The sequence below is a fragment of the Oncorhynchus mykiss genome, chromosome 31 (assembly GCF_013265735.2).
Source record: "Oncorhynchus mykiss isolate Arlee chromosome 31, USDA_OmykA_1.1, whole genome shotgun sequence".
NCBI classification, from domain to species: Eukaryota; Metazoa; Chordata; class Actinopteri; order Salmoniformes; family Salmonidae; genus Oncorhynchus; species Oncorhynchus mykiss.
The window spans coordinates 9656408-9674805 of NC_050571.1; the positions used below are offsets into that span (position 1 = coordinate 9656408).

Genomic DNA, 18398 nt, shown 5'->3' on the forward strand with positions numbered 1-18398 from the left:
TAGGTCTCTCCACAGATGCTCCATCTGGTTCAAGTCCGGGCTCTGGCTGGGCCACTCAGGGACATTCAGAGACTTGTCTTGGCTGTGTGCTTAGGGTCGTTGACCTGTTGGAAGGTGAACCTTCACCCCAGTCTGAGGTCCTGAGCGCTCTGGAGCAGGTTTTCATCAAGGATCTCTCTTTTCCCTCAATCCTGACTAGTATCCCAGTAACTGCCGCTGAAAAACATCCCCACAGCATGATGCTGCAACCACCAAGCTTCACCGTAGGGATGGTGCCAGATTTCCTCCAGACATGACACTTGGCATTCAGGCCAAAGAGTTCAATCTTGGTTTCATCAGACAAGAGAATCTTGTTTTTAATGGTCTGAGAGTCTTTCCTTTTGGAAAACTCCAAGCGGGCTGTCATGTGCCTTTTAATGAGGAGTGGCTTCTTTCTGGCCACTCTACCATAAAGGCCTGATTGGTGGAGTGCTGCAGAGATAGTTGTCCTTCTAGAAGGTTCTCCCATCTCCACAGAGGAACTCTAGAGCTCTGTCAGAGTGACCATCGGGTTCTTGGTCACCTCCCTGACCAAGGCCCTTCTCCCTCGATTGTTCAGTTTGGCCGGGCGACCAGTTCTAGGATAAGTCTTGGTGGTTCCAAACTTCTTCCATTTAAAAATGGAGACCACTGTGTTCTTGGGGACCTTCAATGTTGCAGGAAGTTTTTGGTACTCTTCCCCAGATCTGTACCTCGACACAATCCTGTCTCGGAGCTCTACGGACAATTCCTTTGACCTCATGCTTTGTCATTATGGGGTATTGTGATGTCATTATGGGGTATTGTGATGTCATTTTGGGGTATTGTGATGTCATTATGGGGTATTGTGATGTCATTATGGGGTATTGTGTGTAGATTGCTGAGAAAAAAAATAATATTTATTCCATTTTAGAATAAGGCTGTAACGTAACAAAATATGGAAAAAGTCAAGGGGTCTGAATACTTTCTGAAGGCACTGTATCTACTTGTATCTGGTACTTGAGGTTGTAGTAGCTTGTAGTCATAGATGGAGCTGTACACCAATTTACATTAAATCAAATATAGAATCTGTAAAATAAAACAAGGTTAAAGAGTGTACCTTCCAGGTTCATCCCTGCCATGAGACAATAAAACAAGGTAAAATAGTTTACCTTCCAGGTTCATCCCTGCCATGAGACAATAAAACAAGGTAAAAGAGTGTACCTTCCAGGTTCATCCCTGCCATGAGACAATAAAACAAGGTAAAATAGTTTACCTTCCAGGTTCATCCCTGCCATGAGACAATAAAACAAGGTAAAATAGTTTACCTTCCAGGTTCATCCCTGCCATGAGACAATAAAACAAGGTAAAATAGTGTACCTTCCAGGTTCATCCCTGCCATGAGACAATAAAACAAGGTAAAATAGTTTACCTTCCAGGTTCATCCCTGCCATGCGACAATAAAACAAGGTAAAATAGTTTACCTTCCAGGTTCATCCCTGCCATGAGACAATAAAACAAGGTAAAATAGTGTACCTTCCATGTTCACTCCTGCCATGAGACAATAAAACAAGGTAAAAGAGTGTACCTTCCAGGTTCATCCCTGCCATGCGACAATAAAACAAGGTAAAATAGTTTACCTTCCAGGTTCATCCCTGCCATGAGACAATAAAACAAGGTAAAATAGTTTACCTTCCAGGTTCATCCCTGCCATGAGACAATAAAACAAGGTAAAATAGTTTACCTTCCAGGTTCATCCCTGCCACGAGACAATAAAACAAGGTAAAAGAGTGTACCTTCCAGGTTCATCCCTGCCACGAGACAATAAAACAAGGTAAAATAGTTTACCTTCCAGGTTCATCCCTGCCATGAGACAATAAAACAAGGTTAAAGAGTGTACCTTCCAGGTTCATCCCTGCCATGAGACAATAAAACAAGGTAAAATAGTTTACCTTCCAGGTTCATCCCTGCCATGAGACAATAAAACAAGGTAAAAGAGTGTACCTTCCAGGTTCATCCCTGCCATGAGACAATAAAACAAGGTAAAATAGTGTACCTTCCAGGTTCATCCCTGCCATGAGACAATAAAACAAGGTAAAATAGTGTACCTTCCAGGTTCATCCCTGCCATGAGACAATAAAACAAGGTAAAAGAGTGTACCTTCCAGGTTCATCCCTGCCATGAGACAATAAAACAAGGTAAAATAGTTTACCTTCCAGGTTCATCCCTGCCATGAGACAATAAAACAAGGTAAAATAGTTTACCTTCCAGGTTCATCCCTGCCATGAGACAATAAAACAAGGTAAAAGAGTGTACCTTCAAGGTTCATCCCTGCCATGAGACAATAAAACAAGGTAAAAGAGTGTACCTTCCAGGTTCATCCCTGCCATGAGACAATAAAACAAGGTAAAAGAGTGTACCTTCCAGGTTCATCCCTGCCATGAGACACTTGCGGAAGCGGCAGGCTGGACAGTTCTTCCTTCTGATCTTATCGATGATGCAGTCCTTCCTCCCAGCACACAGGTAGTTGTGTTGCCCTGAAACACAAGAAGAGAATTTGAATGACAAAACAATTGAATAAACCTACCTCTTTCTTCTTGCATCACACTGGATCAGCAAGCCTCCAACTTGCAAATCAAATGTCTGCAGTGTCTTCATTCGAACAGGCACAGACGAGTATCATTCATGATATGCCTACCGTACATCATTCCATGTCACCAGCTGTGCAACAGTACCAGTAGCACCAGTTGTTCTACCATCTCACTCCTTGCCATCCTACCTTGCCAATATCTACCGTAAACCAAACATCATTCCATGCCGCCACAGTACAAGGTGTCTTACCATCTCACTCCTTGCCATCCTACCTTGCCAGTATCTACCGTAAACCAAACATCATTCCATGCTGCCACAGTACAAGGTGTCACACTCCTTGCCACAGTACCACAGGAAAATATCATGATATATAACACCACATATCATCAGTGGTAGCCCAGTCCCAGATCCGTTTCTGCCGACTTGCAAGATAGTAAAAACAGATCTGGGACCAGACCATAGCAATTGTCCTAGCATCTCACCCCTTGGCAAAATAGTAAAAACAGATCTGGGACCAGACCATAGCAATTGTCCTACCATCTCACCCCTTGCCACCGTACCTTCCACGGCTCTCTTGAAGAACACCTTGCAGCTTCCGCAGGTGAGCACCCCGTAGTGACAGCCGGACGCCTCATCTGAACACACCAGACAGATCTTATGGGCGGTCCCGGCCTTGCCCTGGGTTGTACACGACGCAGCGCCACCACCCTGCCTGGAAGTAGAACTACATTGAGAGGAGAGCAGGGAAGAGAGGAGAGCAAGGAAGAGGAAGGAGGGTTTAGAGTCAGTAACAAGTGCAATTCTCTGAACGAATACAAAATAATAACTTGGCAACAGGTATGATGATGCTTCTGGGATTCTGAAAACATACCGACACTATTCCCACAGAGACAGAGCAAACTGTCACAGCTCACACAGAAGCCCTCACACTTTCACAGGGGAACTCAACACATTCCATCTGCTCTTGAAAATATTACCTTCTACAGTTTCACAGCATGCCTGGGGTTATTTTATTTGACAAACAACATCATGTGAGCTAAACATACACGTTGGCACTTCTGTTGTTACATTTCCTACATTTTGTCCTTTTGGTCTGGTTACCAAAACACCAAACATTTCGGTCTCCATTTTGGTCAGTTGACCAGAATATTGGCATAAGATCCATTACATTTATTTTGCTTGAGTTTATTTTTCCCGAAATGTCCTAAATGTACCACTTATCCTTCAAGATCCAAAGAATAAACATCTAACTGTGGTTCAACAATTTCCTCTATGGCCTCCACGCCATCTAAAGACCTGTGGTTGGATCACCAAACATAAAGGGCGTCATGACAACCACTCTTTGATTGGAGCATAACAGTTCCTAGAATCACAGTTATTTGAATTCTATCCAAAGCATTAGAGCGGGCAGGTAGCCTAGTGGTTAGAGGCAGGTAGCCTAGTGGTTAGAGGCAGGTAGCCTAGTGGTTAGAGGCAGGTAGCCTAGTGGTTAGAGGCAGGTAGCCTAGTGGTTAGAGGCAGGGTAGCCTAGTGGTTAGAGGCAGGGTAGCCTAGTGGTTAGAGGCAGGGTAGCCTAGTGGTTAGAGGCAGGTAGCCTAGTGGTTAGAGGCAGGTAGCCTAGTGGTTAGAGGCAGGGTAGCCTAGTGGTTAGAGGCCTAGTGGTTAGAGGCAGGTAGCCTAGTGGTTAGAGGCAGGGTAGCCTAGTGGTTAGAGGCAGGTAGCCTAGTGGTTAGAGGCAGGTAGCCTAGTGGTTAGAGGCAGGTAGCCTAGTGGTTAGAGGCAGGTAGCCTAGTGGTTAGAGGCAGGGTGGCCTAGTGGTTAGAGGCAGGGTAGCCTAGTGGTTAGAGGCAGGGTAGCCTAGTGGTTAGAGGCAGGGTAGCCTAGTGGTTAGAGGCAGGTAGCCTAGTGGTTAGAGGCAGGTAGCCTAGTGGTTAGAGGCAGGTAGCCTAGTGGTTAGAGGCAGGTAGCCTAGTGGTTAGAGGCAGGTAGTCTAGTGGTTAGAGGCGGGTAGCCTAGTGGTTAGAGGCAGGGTAGCCTAGTGGTTAGAGGCAGGGTAGCCTAGTGCTTAGAGGCAGGTAGCCTAGTGGTTAGAGGCAGGTAGCCTAGTGGTTAGAGGCAGGTAGCCTAGTGGTTAGAGGCAGGTAGCCTAATGGTTAGAGGCAGGTAGCCTAATGGTTAGAGCGTTGGACTGGTAACCGAAAGGTTGCAAGATTGAATCCCTGAGCTGACAATGTGAAAATCTGTCATTCTGCTCCTGAACAAGGCAGTTAACCCACTGTTCCTAGGCCATCATTGAAAGTAAGAATTTGTTCTTAACTGACTTGCCTTGTTAAATAAAGATACACAAATACGGAATTGTAGCAGTTTGAAATGTCATGAATAGAGCTATCATGATCCCTTTCGCTACATGTCAGAGAGGCCTGTCTGTTCTATCTATATAATCTGATTCTGAAGGTTTCTTAACATGTTGAGGCGGCAAGTAGCCTAGAGGTTAGTGCGAAAGGTTGCGGGATCGAATCCCTGAGCTGACAAGGTAAAAAAAAATCTGTCATTCTGCTCCTGAACAAGGTCGTAAACCCACTGTTCCCCGGTAGGCTGTCATTGTAAATAAGAATTTGTTCTTAACTGACTTGCCTAGTCAAATAAAAAAATTTTCTGTCTGACCATGTCCTAGATGTTTGAGGTGCACTTTCCCAAACACACCACTAGGTGGAGCTGTTCGTTGCTGCAGTAATGTGCAGCTACTTCCTCTGCGCCTACGCCCACTGCACTGAGACAGAGCATCACTGACTCAGAGCACTACGCCGCAGCAGCAAACCTCATCTGTCTGCCACAACACAAACATCTGGTCTACCTTCATCTGATCTGAGACTTTTAGAAGTCACCGGCTGCTTCTCAAATGACACTCTATTAGGGGACTGTATGGAGAAATATAGGGGGCCATTAGGCCTTCGTCTAAGCTGCTTAGACAGAGCAGCACTCACAGAGCATAACACTACTACTAAGCAGGCCTAGTACTACTACTACTAACAGGACTACTACTACTACTACTAACAGGATTACTACTACTACTACTAACAGGACAACTACTACTACTACTACTACTACTAAGCAGGCCTAGTACTACTACTACTACTACTACTAACAGGACTACTACTACTAAGCAGGCCTAGTACTACTACTACCTCTACTACTACATACTACTACTACTACTAAGCAGGCCTAGGACTACTACTACTACTACTACTACTACTACTACTAACAGGACTATTACTACTACTACTACTACTACTAACAGGACTACTACTATTACTACTACTACTACTAAGCAGGCCTAGTACTACTACTACTACTACCTCTACTACTACATACTACTACTACTACTAAGCAGGCCTAGGACTACTACTACTATTACTACTACTACTACTAAGCAGGCCTGGTACTACTACTACTACTACTACTACTAAGCAGGCCTAGTACTACTACTACTACTACTACTACCACTACCACCACCACTACCAAGCAGGCCTACTACTACTTCTACGCACTGAGCAGGCCAACAAACCTGTCTGTCTGTCTCCTTTCCATTTCATATATAGTGCACCTGCTGCACCATGTTTGACCAGTAAAGGCACTATGTGGAGGAATCGGGTGCCATTCAATATGCAGAATTCAAACACTCAGCCAAGGGAGTCGAGTCAGTTCGGTATATGGATCAAAGGAGTGACTTCAGTCAACCAGTCCAGCAACACTCGGCAGTATAAATAACCAGTCCAGCAACAATCTGCAGTATAAATAACCAGTCCAGCAACACCCAGAAGTATACCTAACCAGACCAGCAACACTCGGCAGTATAAATAACCAGTCCAGCAACACTCGGCAGTATAAATAACCAGTCCAGCAACACCCAGAAGTATACCTAACCAGACCAGCAACACTCGGCAGTATAAATAACCACTCCAGCAACACTCGGCAGTATAAATAACCAGTCCAGCAACACTCAGAAGTATATCTAACCAGACCAGCAACACTCGGCAGTATAAATAACCAATCCAGCAACACTCAGCAGTATAAATAACCAATCCAGCAACACTCTGCAGTTTAAATAACCAGTCCAGCAACACTCGGCAGTATAAATAACCAATCCAGCAACACTCAGCAGTATAAATAACCAATCCAGCAACACTCGGCAGTTTAAATAACCAGTCCAGCAACACTCGCCAGTATAACTAACCAATCCGGCAGTATAAATAACCCATCCAGCAACACTTGGCAGTATAAATAACCAATCCAGCAACACTCGGCAGTAGAAAGAACAAGTCCAGCAGTATAAATAACCAGTCCAGCAGTATACATAACCAGTCCAGCAGTATAAATAACCAGTCCAGCAACACTCGGCAGTATAACTAACCAGTCCAGCAACACTCTGCAGTATAATTAACCAGTCCAGCAACACTCTGCAGTATAAATAACCAGTCCAGCAGTATAAATAACCCATCAGCAGTATAAATAACCAGTCATCAGTATAAATAACCAGTCCAGCAGTATAAATAACCAGTCCAGCAACACTCTGCAGTATAAATAACCAGTCCAGCAGTATAAATAACCCATCAGCAGTATAAATAACCAGTCATCAATATAAATAACCAGTCCAGCAGTATAAATAACCAGTCCAGCAGTATAAATAACCAGTCAGCAGTATAAATAACCAGTCCAGCAACACTCGGCAGTATAAATAACCAGTCATCAATATAAATAACCAGTCAGCAGTATAAATAACCAGTCCAGCAGTATAAATAACCAGTCCAGCAGTATAACCAGTCCAGCAGTATAAATAACCAGTCCAGCAGTATAAATAACCAGTCCAGCAGTATAACCAGTCCAGCAGTATAAATAACCAGTCCAGAAGAATAAATAACAGGTCCAGCAGTATAAATAACCAGTCCAGCAGTATAAATAACCTGTCCAGCAGTATGAATAACAGGTCCAGCAACACGCGGCAGTATAAATAACCAGTCCAGCAGTATAAATAACCAGTCCAGCAGTATAACCAGTCCAGCAGTATACATAACCAGTCCAGCAGTATAAATAACCATTCCAGAAGTATAAATAACAGGTCCAGCAGTATAAATAACCAGTCCAGCAGTATAAATAACCAGTCCAGCAGTATGAATAACAGGTCCAGCAACACACGGCAGTATAAATAACCAGTCCAGCAACACTCTGCAGTATAACTAACCAGTCCAGCAACACTCGGCAGTATAAATAACCAGTCCAGCATCACTCGGCAGTATAAATAACCAGTCCAGCAGTATAAATAACCAGTCAGCAGTATAAATAACCAGTCCAGCAACACGTGGCAGTATAAATAACCAGTCCAGCAGTATAACTAACCAGTCCAACAACACTCGGCAGTACAAATAACCAGTCCAGCAACACTCGGCAGTACAAATAACCAGTCAGCAGTATAAATAACCAGTCCAGCAACACGTGGCAGTATAAATAACCAGTCCAGCAGTATAACTAACCAGTCCAACAACACTCGGCAGTACAAATAACCAGTCCAGCAACACTCAGCAGTATAAATAACCAGTCAGCAGTATAAATAACCAGTACAGCAACACTCGGCAGTATAACTAACCAGTACAGCAACACTCGGCAGTATAAATAACCAGTCAGCAGTATAAATAACCAGTCCAGCAGTATAAATAACCAGTCCAGCAGTATAAATAACCAGTCAGCAGTATAAATAACCTGGATGAGCAGATGACCTGAACTCTGCTGCTGCCAGTCCCAACAACAACAACAGAGCCATCATGATCCTGCTCAGAACCGCTGTGGTTCAGACAGTGTGACACTACTACCCTTTACACACTGATGAGCCCAAGTGAACCGACTTATACTGGGCTGACTGACACCATACTGTGGGCTTGACCTTGGCTACGCCCGAAATGGCACCAAACATTTCATATTTCTGGCTTCTCATTGACTGTGTTCCAAATGGCATCCTATTCCTTATATAGTGCACTACAGACCCCTATTAGGTAGTATACTATATAGGGAATATACAGACAGTAGGGTGCTATATGGGTCCTGGTCAAAAGTAGTGCACTGTGCAGTAAACAGTATGCCTTTTGGAACACATGACGATGAGAGGCCAGAAATATGAAATGTGTTTTTCCGGGTTGGCAGGACAACATCAATCAGGGTTGCATGACAAAGTGGTGAGACAGAATTTCCTCTGTGAAACCAAATGCTGCTCCGAGCAGAGCTTCAAGGCTACAGGAAGCTCTTCCATTCCCCCAGAAGAGTTGACTATAGTACAAGGAGAGACAGAGAAGACGACAGAGGAAGTCAAACTCTTTCAAACTACCAGCACCAAGTAAAACTATTAGGCTAATTGTGATGAAACTTCATGCAGCGTTTGCTATGTTTACTCAGTAAAGCCTACTCCCTACAGACACTCCCCACCCATTAGCTGCAACCTTCCTAATTTAGTGTACCATGCGCAGACTACCCATATGGATCTCCTGGTCTCCAGCAGCGTTTGGAACTGCCGATCTGCAGTTAAGAACGCAGAGTTCATCTCAGCCTTATGTTGCCCTTCAGTCAATATACTTTTTTTTGACCCTGAAGGAGACATGATTCACCCCAGAGAACATTGCTACTCCACCTGCTCTGTTTTCACTCATCACGTGGTGGTCATCACGGTGGTGGCACACGGCTACTCATCCTAAGTGGAGATTTTCTCTTTTGTCCCTCTCTCACCTGTCTAGGTCCTCATTTGAATTCCATGCTGTCACTTATCCACTAAAGCTTAACATTGTCATCTTTCGCCAACCAGGTGCTCTTAGAGCTCAATGAGCTTGACACCTTGATAAGATCATTTACTGACGACGGCTCAATGCTCTTCGTACTGGGAGACTTCAACCTCCCAACGTCTGCAGTCGATTAACTCTTTCTTTCCCTTCCTTGTTTCTTTTGACCTCACCCTTTCCCAGTCCCCTCCCACTTTCCCAGTCTCCTCCCACTTTCCCAGTCCCCTCCCACTCACAAGGCAGACAATATGCTTGACCTTATCTTTTACTAGGGGCTGTTCTCCTACTAATTACACTGCAACTCCCCTCCAGGTCTCTGATCACTACTTTCTTTCCTTTTCTGTCTCCCTCTCCTCCAACCCTACCGAGTCAGCTTCTACACAGATGGTCATGCACCGTTGCAATCTTCGCTCTCTCTCCCACTACGCTCTCCTTCTATCCTATCATCTCTCCCTTCTGCTAAATCCATCTCCCTCCTTTCTCCTGATTCTGCCTCTTTGACGCTACTCTCCTCTCTTTCCACATCCTATGACTCGCACTATCCCCTTTCTTCCCTGCCCGGATTGGCCCTTGCTTCCTACTCCGTGGCTGAATGACTCATTGCAAGCTTACAGAACAGGGCTGCAGGCAGCTGAGCAAAAAGGGAGGAAAACTAAACTTCCAGAGAACCTATCATACCTTTTCTCCCTCCTCCATACCGTATCTTCATTTGTATGAGCTGCTAAAGTTACTTTCTATCACTCTAAATTTCAAGCTTCTTCCTCTAACCCTAGGAAACTCTTTTCCACCTGCTCCTTAATCTTCCGCCCCCTCCATCCTCCCTCTCTGTGGATGACTGTCAACCACTTTGAAAAGAAATGGATGACATCTGCTCCTCATTCACTCAGCCTATTGAGTCCGCTGGTCCCACTCACACAGAACTACCCCACTCCTTGACCCATTTCTCTCCAGATGAAATCCTGCGACTAGTGAGGTCCGGTCCGCCCATCAACAACTAGTGAGGTCCGGTCCGCCCAACAACAACTAGTGAGGTCCGGTCCGCCCAACAACAACTAGTGAGGTCCGGTCCGCCCATCAACAACTAGTGAGGTCCGGTCCGCCCAACAACAACTAGTGAGGTACGGTCCGCCCATCAACAACTAGTGAGGTCCGGTCCGCCCAACAACAACTAGTGAGGTCCGGTCCGTCCAACAACAACTAGTGAGGTCCGGTCCGTCCAACAACAACTAGTGAGGTCCGGTCCGCCCATCAACAACTAGTGAGGTCCGGTCCGCCCATCAACAACTAGTGAGGTCCGGTCCGCCCAACAACAGCTAGTGAGGTCCGGTCTGCCCAACAACAGCTAGTGAGGTCCGGTCTGCCCAACAACAACTAGTGAGGTCCGGTCCGTCCAACAACAACTAGTGAGGTCCGGTCCGCCCAACAACAACTAGTGAGGTCCGCCCAACAACAACTAGTGAGGTCCGGTCCGCCCAACAACAGCTAGTGAGGTCCGGTCCGCCCAACAACAACTAGTGAGGTGCGGTCCGCCCAACAACAACTAGTGAGGTCCGCCCAACAACAACTAGTGAGGTCCGGTCCGCCCAACAAAAACTAGTGAGGTCCGCCCAACAACAACTAGTGAGGTCCGGTCCGTCCAACAACAACTAGTGAGGTCCGGTCCGCCCAACAACAACTAGTGAGGTCCGGTCCGCCCAACAACAACTAGTGAGGTCCGGTCCGCCCATCAACAACTAGTGAGGTCCGGTCCGCCCAACAACAGCTAGTGAGGTCCGGTCTGCCCAACAACAACTAGTGAGGTCCGGTCCGTCCAACAACAACTAGTGAGGTCCGGTCCGCCCAACAACAACTAGTGAGGTCCGTCCAACAACAACTAGTGAGGTCCGGTCCGCCCAACAACAACTAGTGAGGTCCGGTCCGCCCAACAACAACTAGTGAGGTCCGTCCAACAACAACTAGTGAGGTCCGGTCCGCCCAACAACAGCTAGTGAGGTCCGCCCAACAACAACTAGTGAGGTCCGGTCCGCCCAACAACAGCTAGTGAGGTCCGGTCCGCCCAACAACAACTAGTGAGGTCCGCCCAACAACAACTAGTGAGGTCCGGTCCGCCCAACAAAAACTAGTGAGGTCCGCCCAACAACAACTAGTGAGGTCCGGTCCGTCCAACAACAACTAGTGAGGTCCGGTCCGCCCAACAAAAACTAGTGAGGTCCGCCCAACAACAACTAGTGAGGTCCGGTCCGTCCAACAACAACTAGTGAGGTCCGGTCCGCCCAACAACAGCTAGTGAGGTCCGGTCCGCCCAACAACAACTAGTGAGGTCCGCCCAACAACAACTAGTGAGGTCCGGTCCGCCCAACAAAAACTAGTGAGGTCCGCCCAACAACAACTAGTGAGGTCCGGTCCGTCCAACAACAACTAGTTAGGTCCGGTCTGCCCAACAACAACTAGTGAGGTCCGGTCCGCCCAACAACAACTAGTGAGGTCCGGTCCGCCCAACAACAACTAGTGAGGTCCGGTCCGTCCAACAACAACTAGTGAGGTCCGCCCAACAACAACTAGTGAGGTCCGGTCCGCCCAACAACAACTAGTGAGGTCCGGTCTGCCCAACAACAACTAGTGAGGTCCGCCCAACAACAACTAGTGAGGTCCGGTCCGCCCAACAACAACTAGTGAGGTCCGGTCCGCCCAACAACAACTAGTGAGGTCCGGTCCGCCCAACAACAACTAGTGAGGTCCGCCCAACAACAACTAGTGAGGTCCGGTCCGCCCAACAACAACTAGTGAGGTCCGGTCTGCCCAACAACAACTAGTGAGGTCCGCCCAACAACAACTAGTGAGGTCCGGTCCGCCCAACAACAACTAGTGAGGTCCGGTCCGCCCAACAACAACTAGTGAGGTTCGCCCAACAACAACTAGTGAGGTCCGGTCCGCCCAACAACAGCTAGTGAGGTCCGGTCCGCCCAACAACAGCTAGTGAGGTCCGGTCCGCCCAACAACAGCTAGTGAGGTCCGGTCCGCCCAACAACAACTAGTGAGGTCCGGTCCGCCCAACAACAACTAGTGAGGTCCGGTCCGTCCAACAACGCCAATCCGGTGTCCTTCTATCCCCCACGGGTCTGCGTTCCCATTGACCTATTTACCAATCGACCGGCTATAGTCAACTGTAGGCAGGCTATCAGTGTGTCACCCTCCACTTTGTAATGTGAGCGTTTTTTCAAACATTCTCCTTAACGTCAAATAATGAAGCATGTTTTACCGTGCTTTACCGTAGCCTAGCCAAAATCCAACCCAGGCAGTTCTTTTAAAGACTTCCTCTAACCAGAATGTCTCTTTTTTTAAATTGGGTCTTCATTTCAGCATCACACACACACACACACATACATACACATACACATACACATACACACACACACAGTCATGAAGAGGGCACGGCAGCGCCTCTTCCTCCTCAGGAGGCTGAAATGATTAGGGCTGTTGCTGTGCCCGTAGTAAAAATACAACTCTGGACATGCGTTAGTTTACCCAACTCGTTAACAATCATCAAGTCGCTAATGTCCTGGTACTCAGGGCTCTATTGTCCCTCTCACTCTTGACACCAATGCAAATAAAATTGAAAAATGACTTCAAACGCTTATCATCAAAAACAGTATCATGCTTTTTAAAAACTCATCTCACCGTGATTGATCAATTTGAAGAAAGAAGTTCAACAACAGGTTGAAACTGAGTGGAAAACATGGTCCTTGTGAAGGTGATGATTATTTAAAAACACCTATATGCATATTAGAGCTTATGCATATTCTTAGGCCTATATATCAGCCCCCCAAAAAACGTAATTAAAATAATGATTGTGCCATTATACAATACAACACGGAATATTACAAACTGCAACAAAATATATATATTTTTTTAAATACTGATTTAAGATATCTTTGGTACATAATTGGTCTAGCCTAAATGAAACAAATTCAGATTTAGCCTACAATTAAAGTTCATTTGTATTTGGAATAGTCTACTAATAGGGCATTTAAAAAAAAAAAAAAATCATAATTAATAGGCTGACATTATCTTAAGCTACAGAATATCTCATCGCCGTGAATTTCCATCTCCTCTCCTTCAGTCAACAGTTTAATGAAATATGTTTTGTTGTGAAAACAGTAGTACCCAAACAGATTTCACCTGGTTTCTCAAATGAAAGCACAGGGTATCTGCAGGAACAGGGTTGGAGAGCCCCATGGCATACAAAGTTTGGGCTGAATATCACCTGTGGTGCAGTGAAATTATAGGTGTAGCTTGCGGGAAAAGTGGCCTCCATTTTCTATTCCAGTGCACATGAATAACATGGATTTTTGTTTGTCTCGCCCATTTGATAAATGTGCCATTCTAAATCGAAACTCATTTGACATATTACACTCCAACCAGACTGTTCTCTCTGCTTCTCCACGGCAAGCCATAACAGTACATTAAGTCTGACACCAACAGGCTCCTGAGCAGCTTCTACTCCCAAGCCAATAAGACTGCTAAATAGCTAACAAAATGGCTACACGGACAATCTGAGTTTACTCTTATTTTTACACTCTCTATAATGCACATCTCTCTCTATATGCACATCCACACATCTATATGCACTATGCTCTTTAATTAGGTCAGGTGGAAATGTCAGACAGATCTCAACTCATTGAAAGGAGGAAATCGCCCCGACCTGGCTGCTTCCTCAACTCCGTCTACTACAAACATTCTGTGCATCCATGAATCCACGTAAATCCACCGAATTGGTTACCTTTCATCTGAACTATCTGTTGCGATCGGGAGAGCGGGTCATCAGTTATTGTTTATAGTTATTACCGCAGAGCGCGGCTTGGAGCTGCACGCTTCAAACCTATTGTGTAATGTCAATGGACAATGATCACGGCCCTAAAGATCATCACAGGCCAATTATGCCATTGATATATGGTTAAAATGTAATGAAATGACATGTTCACATGAAGACAAAACTGGAAGGATGAAATATGAAAAGTAATTATTTGCTGAATTGATTCATTTTGATATCAAATTGATGTAGAATATAGATTGAATAAATGATTGATTTATTTGCATTATCGTGCTCATGATTATGATGAATGGTTATGATCCTATATGACTCCATTCTGCTTCATATTGAATTTCTATGGAACCTTATTTCTGAATAACTCCATTCTGCTTCATATTGAATTCCTATGGAACCTTATTTCTGAATGACTCCATTCTGCTTCATATTGAATTCCTATGGAACCTTATTTCTGAATGACCTCATTCTGCTTCATATTGAATTCCTATGGAACCTTATTTCTGAATGACTCCATTCTGCTTCATATTGAATTCCTATGGAACCTTATTTCTGAATGACTCCATTCTGCTTCATATTGAATTCCTATGGAACCTTATTTCTGAATGACCTCATTCTGCTTCATATTGAATTCCTATGGAACCTTATTTCTGAATGACCTCATTCTGTTAATAATGGGAATGATTGTTATGATTTGAATTTGATACATGTTACTCTGTTTCCTTTGTGATGCAGCACAGACAGACTACTCAGTAAATATAGCACTTTATGGTTAAAGGAATCCCTGCCTCAGTGTCATCCATTCCTCTGTCACCTGACCCGTGACCACCTGTTCACCTTCACTGTTGTCAGTCATCCTACCGGTCCAGCTACCCACACAGATTCCAATAATATTTCAACGTTGCTGCAACTCTTTTTTTTATCATACAGTATATCCTGATGCCTAGTCACCTTACATCTAAACATATCTACCTCTATCTAGGTGTGAGCGGTATCCAGATGGTCATACCTTGTGCCATACCGGGATACTCGGTAAAACCGACAGTGAACACAAGGGGCTCCATTTTCAAACCCCACTGATACTCTGTAATCCAAAAGGTTAGCAATGCTAAGTACATCTAAAATCAGATGGAGAATGCTAACTAAATGCTATTGACCACATGCAAACATTTTGTACAGTTTCTCAACAAAACTATACAACTCCAAAATGCTACTCCCAGTTAGCTACACAAAACAAAATGCTACTCCCAGTTAGCTACACAAAACAAAATGCTACTCCCAGTTAGCTACATAAAACAAAATGCTACTCCCAGTTAGCTGAACAAAACAAAATGCTACTCCCAGTTTGCTACAAAAAACAAAATACTACTCCCACTTTGCTACACAAAACAAAATGCTACTCCCAGTTAGCTACACAAAACAAAATGCTACTCCCAGTTTGCTACACAAAACAAAATGCTACTCCCAGTTTGCTACACAAAACAAAATGCTACTCCCAGTTTGCTACACAAAACAAAATGCTACTCCCAGTTAGCTACACAAAACAAAATGCTACTCCCAGTTTGCTACACAAAACAAAATGCTACTCCCAGTTTGCTACACAAAACAAAATGCTACTCCCAGTTTGCTACACAAAACAAAATGCTACTCCCAGTTTGCTACACAAAACAAAATGCTACTCCCAGTTTGCTACACAAAACAAAATGCTACTCCCAGTTAGCTACACAAAACAAAATGCTACTCCCAGTTTGCTACACAAAACAAAATGCTACTCCCAGTTTGCTACACAAAACAAAATGCTACTCCTAGTTTGCTACACAAAACAAAATGCTACTCCCAGTTTGCTGCATGAACAAAACCAAAAGCTATTCCCAGTTTTCTGCACAAAACAAAATGTTACTCCCAGTTTGCTGCATGAACAAAACAAAAAGCTATTCCCAGTTTTCTGCACAAAACAAAATGTTACTCCCAGTTTGCTGCATGAACAAAACCAAAAGCTATTCCCAGTTTTCTGAACAAAACAAAATGCTACTCCCAGTTTGCTGCACGAACAAAACAAAATGCTACTCCCAGTTTGCTGCACGAACAAAACAAAATGCTACTCCCAGTTTGCTGCATGTACAAAACAAAATGCTACTCCCAGTTTGCTGCACGAAACAAAACAAAATGCTACTCCAGTTTGCTGCATGTACAAAACAAAATGCTACTCCCAGTTTGCTGTACAAAACAAAACAAAATGCTACTCCCAGTTTGCTGTACAAAACAAAACAAAATGCTACTCCCAGTTTGCTGTACAAAACAAAACAAAATGCTACTCCCAGTTTGCTGCACGAACAAAACAAAATGCTACTCCCAGTTTGCTGCATGTACAAAACAAAACAAAATGCTACTCCCAGTTTGCTGCACGAACAAAACAAAATGCTACTCCCAGTTTGCTGCATGTACAAAACAAAACAAAATGCTACTCCCAGTTTGCTGCACGAACAAAACAAAATGCTACTCCCAGTTTGCTGCACGAACAAAACAAAATGCTACTCCAGTTTGCTGCACGAACAAAACAAAATGCTACTCCCAGTTTGCTGCATGTACAAAACAAAATGCTTCTCCCAGTTTGCTGCATGTACAAAACAAAATGCTTCTCCCAGTTTGCTGCATGTACAAAACAAAACAAAATGCTACTCCCAGTTTGCTGCATGTACAAAACAAAACAAAATGCTTCTCCCAGTTTGCTGCACGAACAAAACAAAATGCTACTCCCAGTTTGCTGCATGTACAAAACAAAATGCTTCTCCCAGTTTGCTGCATGTACAAAACAAAACAAAATGCTACTCCAGTTTGCTGCATGTACAAAACAAAATGCTTCTCCCAGTTTGCTGCATGTACAAAACAAAACAAAATGCTACTCCCAGTTTGCTGCATGTACAAAACAAAACAAAATGCTACTCCCAGTTTGCTGCACGAACAAAACAAAACGCTACTCCCAGTTTGCTGCACGAACAAAACAAAACACTACTCCCAGTTTGCTGCACGGAACAAAACAAAATTCTACTCCCAGTTTGCTGCACGGAACAAAACAAAATTCTACTCCCAGTTTGCTGCACGGAACAAAACAAAATTCTACTCCCAGTTTGCTGCACGGAACAAAACAAAATTCTACTCCCAGTTTGCTGCACGAACAAAACAAAATGCTACTCCAGTTTGCTGCACGAACAAAACAAAATGCTACTCCCAGTTTGCTGCACGAACAAAACAAAATGCTACTCCAGTTTGCTGCACGAACAAAACAAAATGCTACTCCAGTTTGCTGCACGAACAAAACAAAATGCTACTCCAGTTTGCTGCACGAACAAAACAAAATGCTACTCCAGTTTGCTGCACGAACAAAACAAAATGCTACTCCAGTTTGCTGCACGAACAAAACAAAATGCTACTCCCAGTTTGCTGCACGAACAAAACAAAATGCTACTCCAGTTTGCTGCACGAACAAAACAAAATGCTACTCCCAGTTTGCTGCACGAACAAAACAAAATGCTACTCCAGTTTGCTGCACGAACAAAACAAAATGCTACTCCCAGTTTGCTGCACGAACAAAACAAAATGCTACTCCCAGTTTGCTGCACGAACAAAACAAAATGCTACTCCCAGTTTGCTGCACGAACAAAACAAAATGCTACTCCAGTTTGCTGCACGAACAAAACAAAATGCTACTCCCAGTTTGCTGCACGAACAAAACAAAATGCTACTCCAGTTTGCTGCATGTACAAAACAAAATGCTACTCCCAGTTTGCTGCATGTACAAAACAAAATGCTACTCCCAGTTTGCTGTACAAAACAAAACAAAATGCTACTCCAGTTTGCTGCACAAAACAAATATTAGCCAGCAAAGGCTCCTGATCCAGGTCGGGATACTCTGCTCTTAACAAGCAAAAGCTCGATTTTGTAAGAAGCTAGGCACTTTGCTAGATAGCTAACTAGCTACTAAATTAGCAAAACAAATGCAAAACTGCAGAGCATTCAGCGCGTTTTAGACAGTTAATTTACTAGTTGTATGATATCTAGATGGCAAACATTCAGGTGTGAAATCCATACTGTAATTAGATCACCTGGAGCATGTTGCACAACAGCGACTGACTGAATGTGCCGGGTCGCTCGTCATCAAACCTAGT

The 18398-nt window shown here is 44.3% G+C and overlaps 1 protein-coding gene across 5 annotated transcripts in view; it reads right to left on the bottom strand.

The window, feature by feature from the left end:
* LOC110504536 (glucocorticoid receptor-like) overlaps window positions 1-18398 on the bottom strand; it is a 71663-nt gene that overhangs the window by 13461 nt on the left and 39804 nt on the right. For 4 of the 5 annotated variants that reach the window (XR_005041262.1, XM_036970517.1, XM_036970520.1 and 1 more), the window contains 2 exons: window positions 3135-3313; window positions 2418-2534 (listed from right to left, as the gene is read on the bottom strand). Coding sequence is in view for 4 of the 5 variants with exons in the window: in XM_036970517.1 (XP_036826412.1) it covers window positions 2418-2534; window positions 3135-3313 (296 nt within the window). In the remaining variant the exon portion in view is untranslated. The remainder of the gene's footprint in view (window positions 1-2417; window positions 2535-3134; window positions 3314-18398) is intronic. The other variant, XM_036970518.1, reaches the window with a different exon arrangement.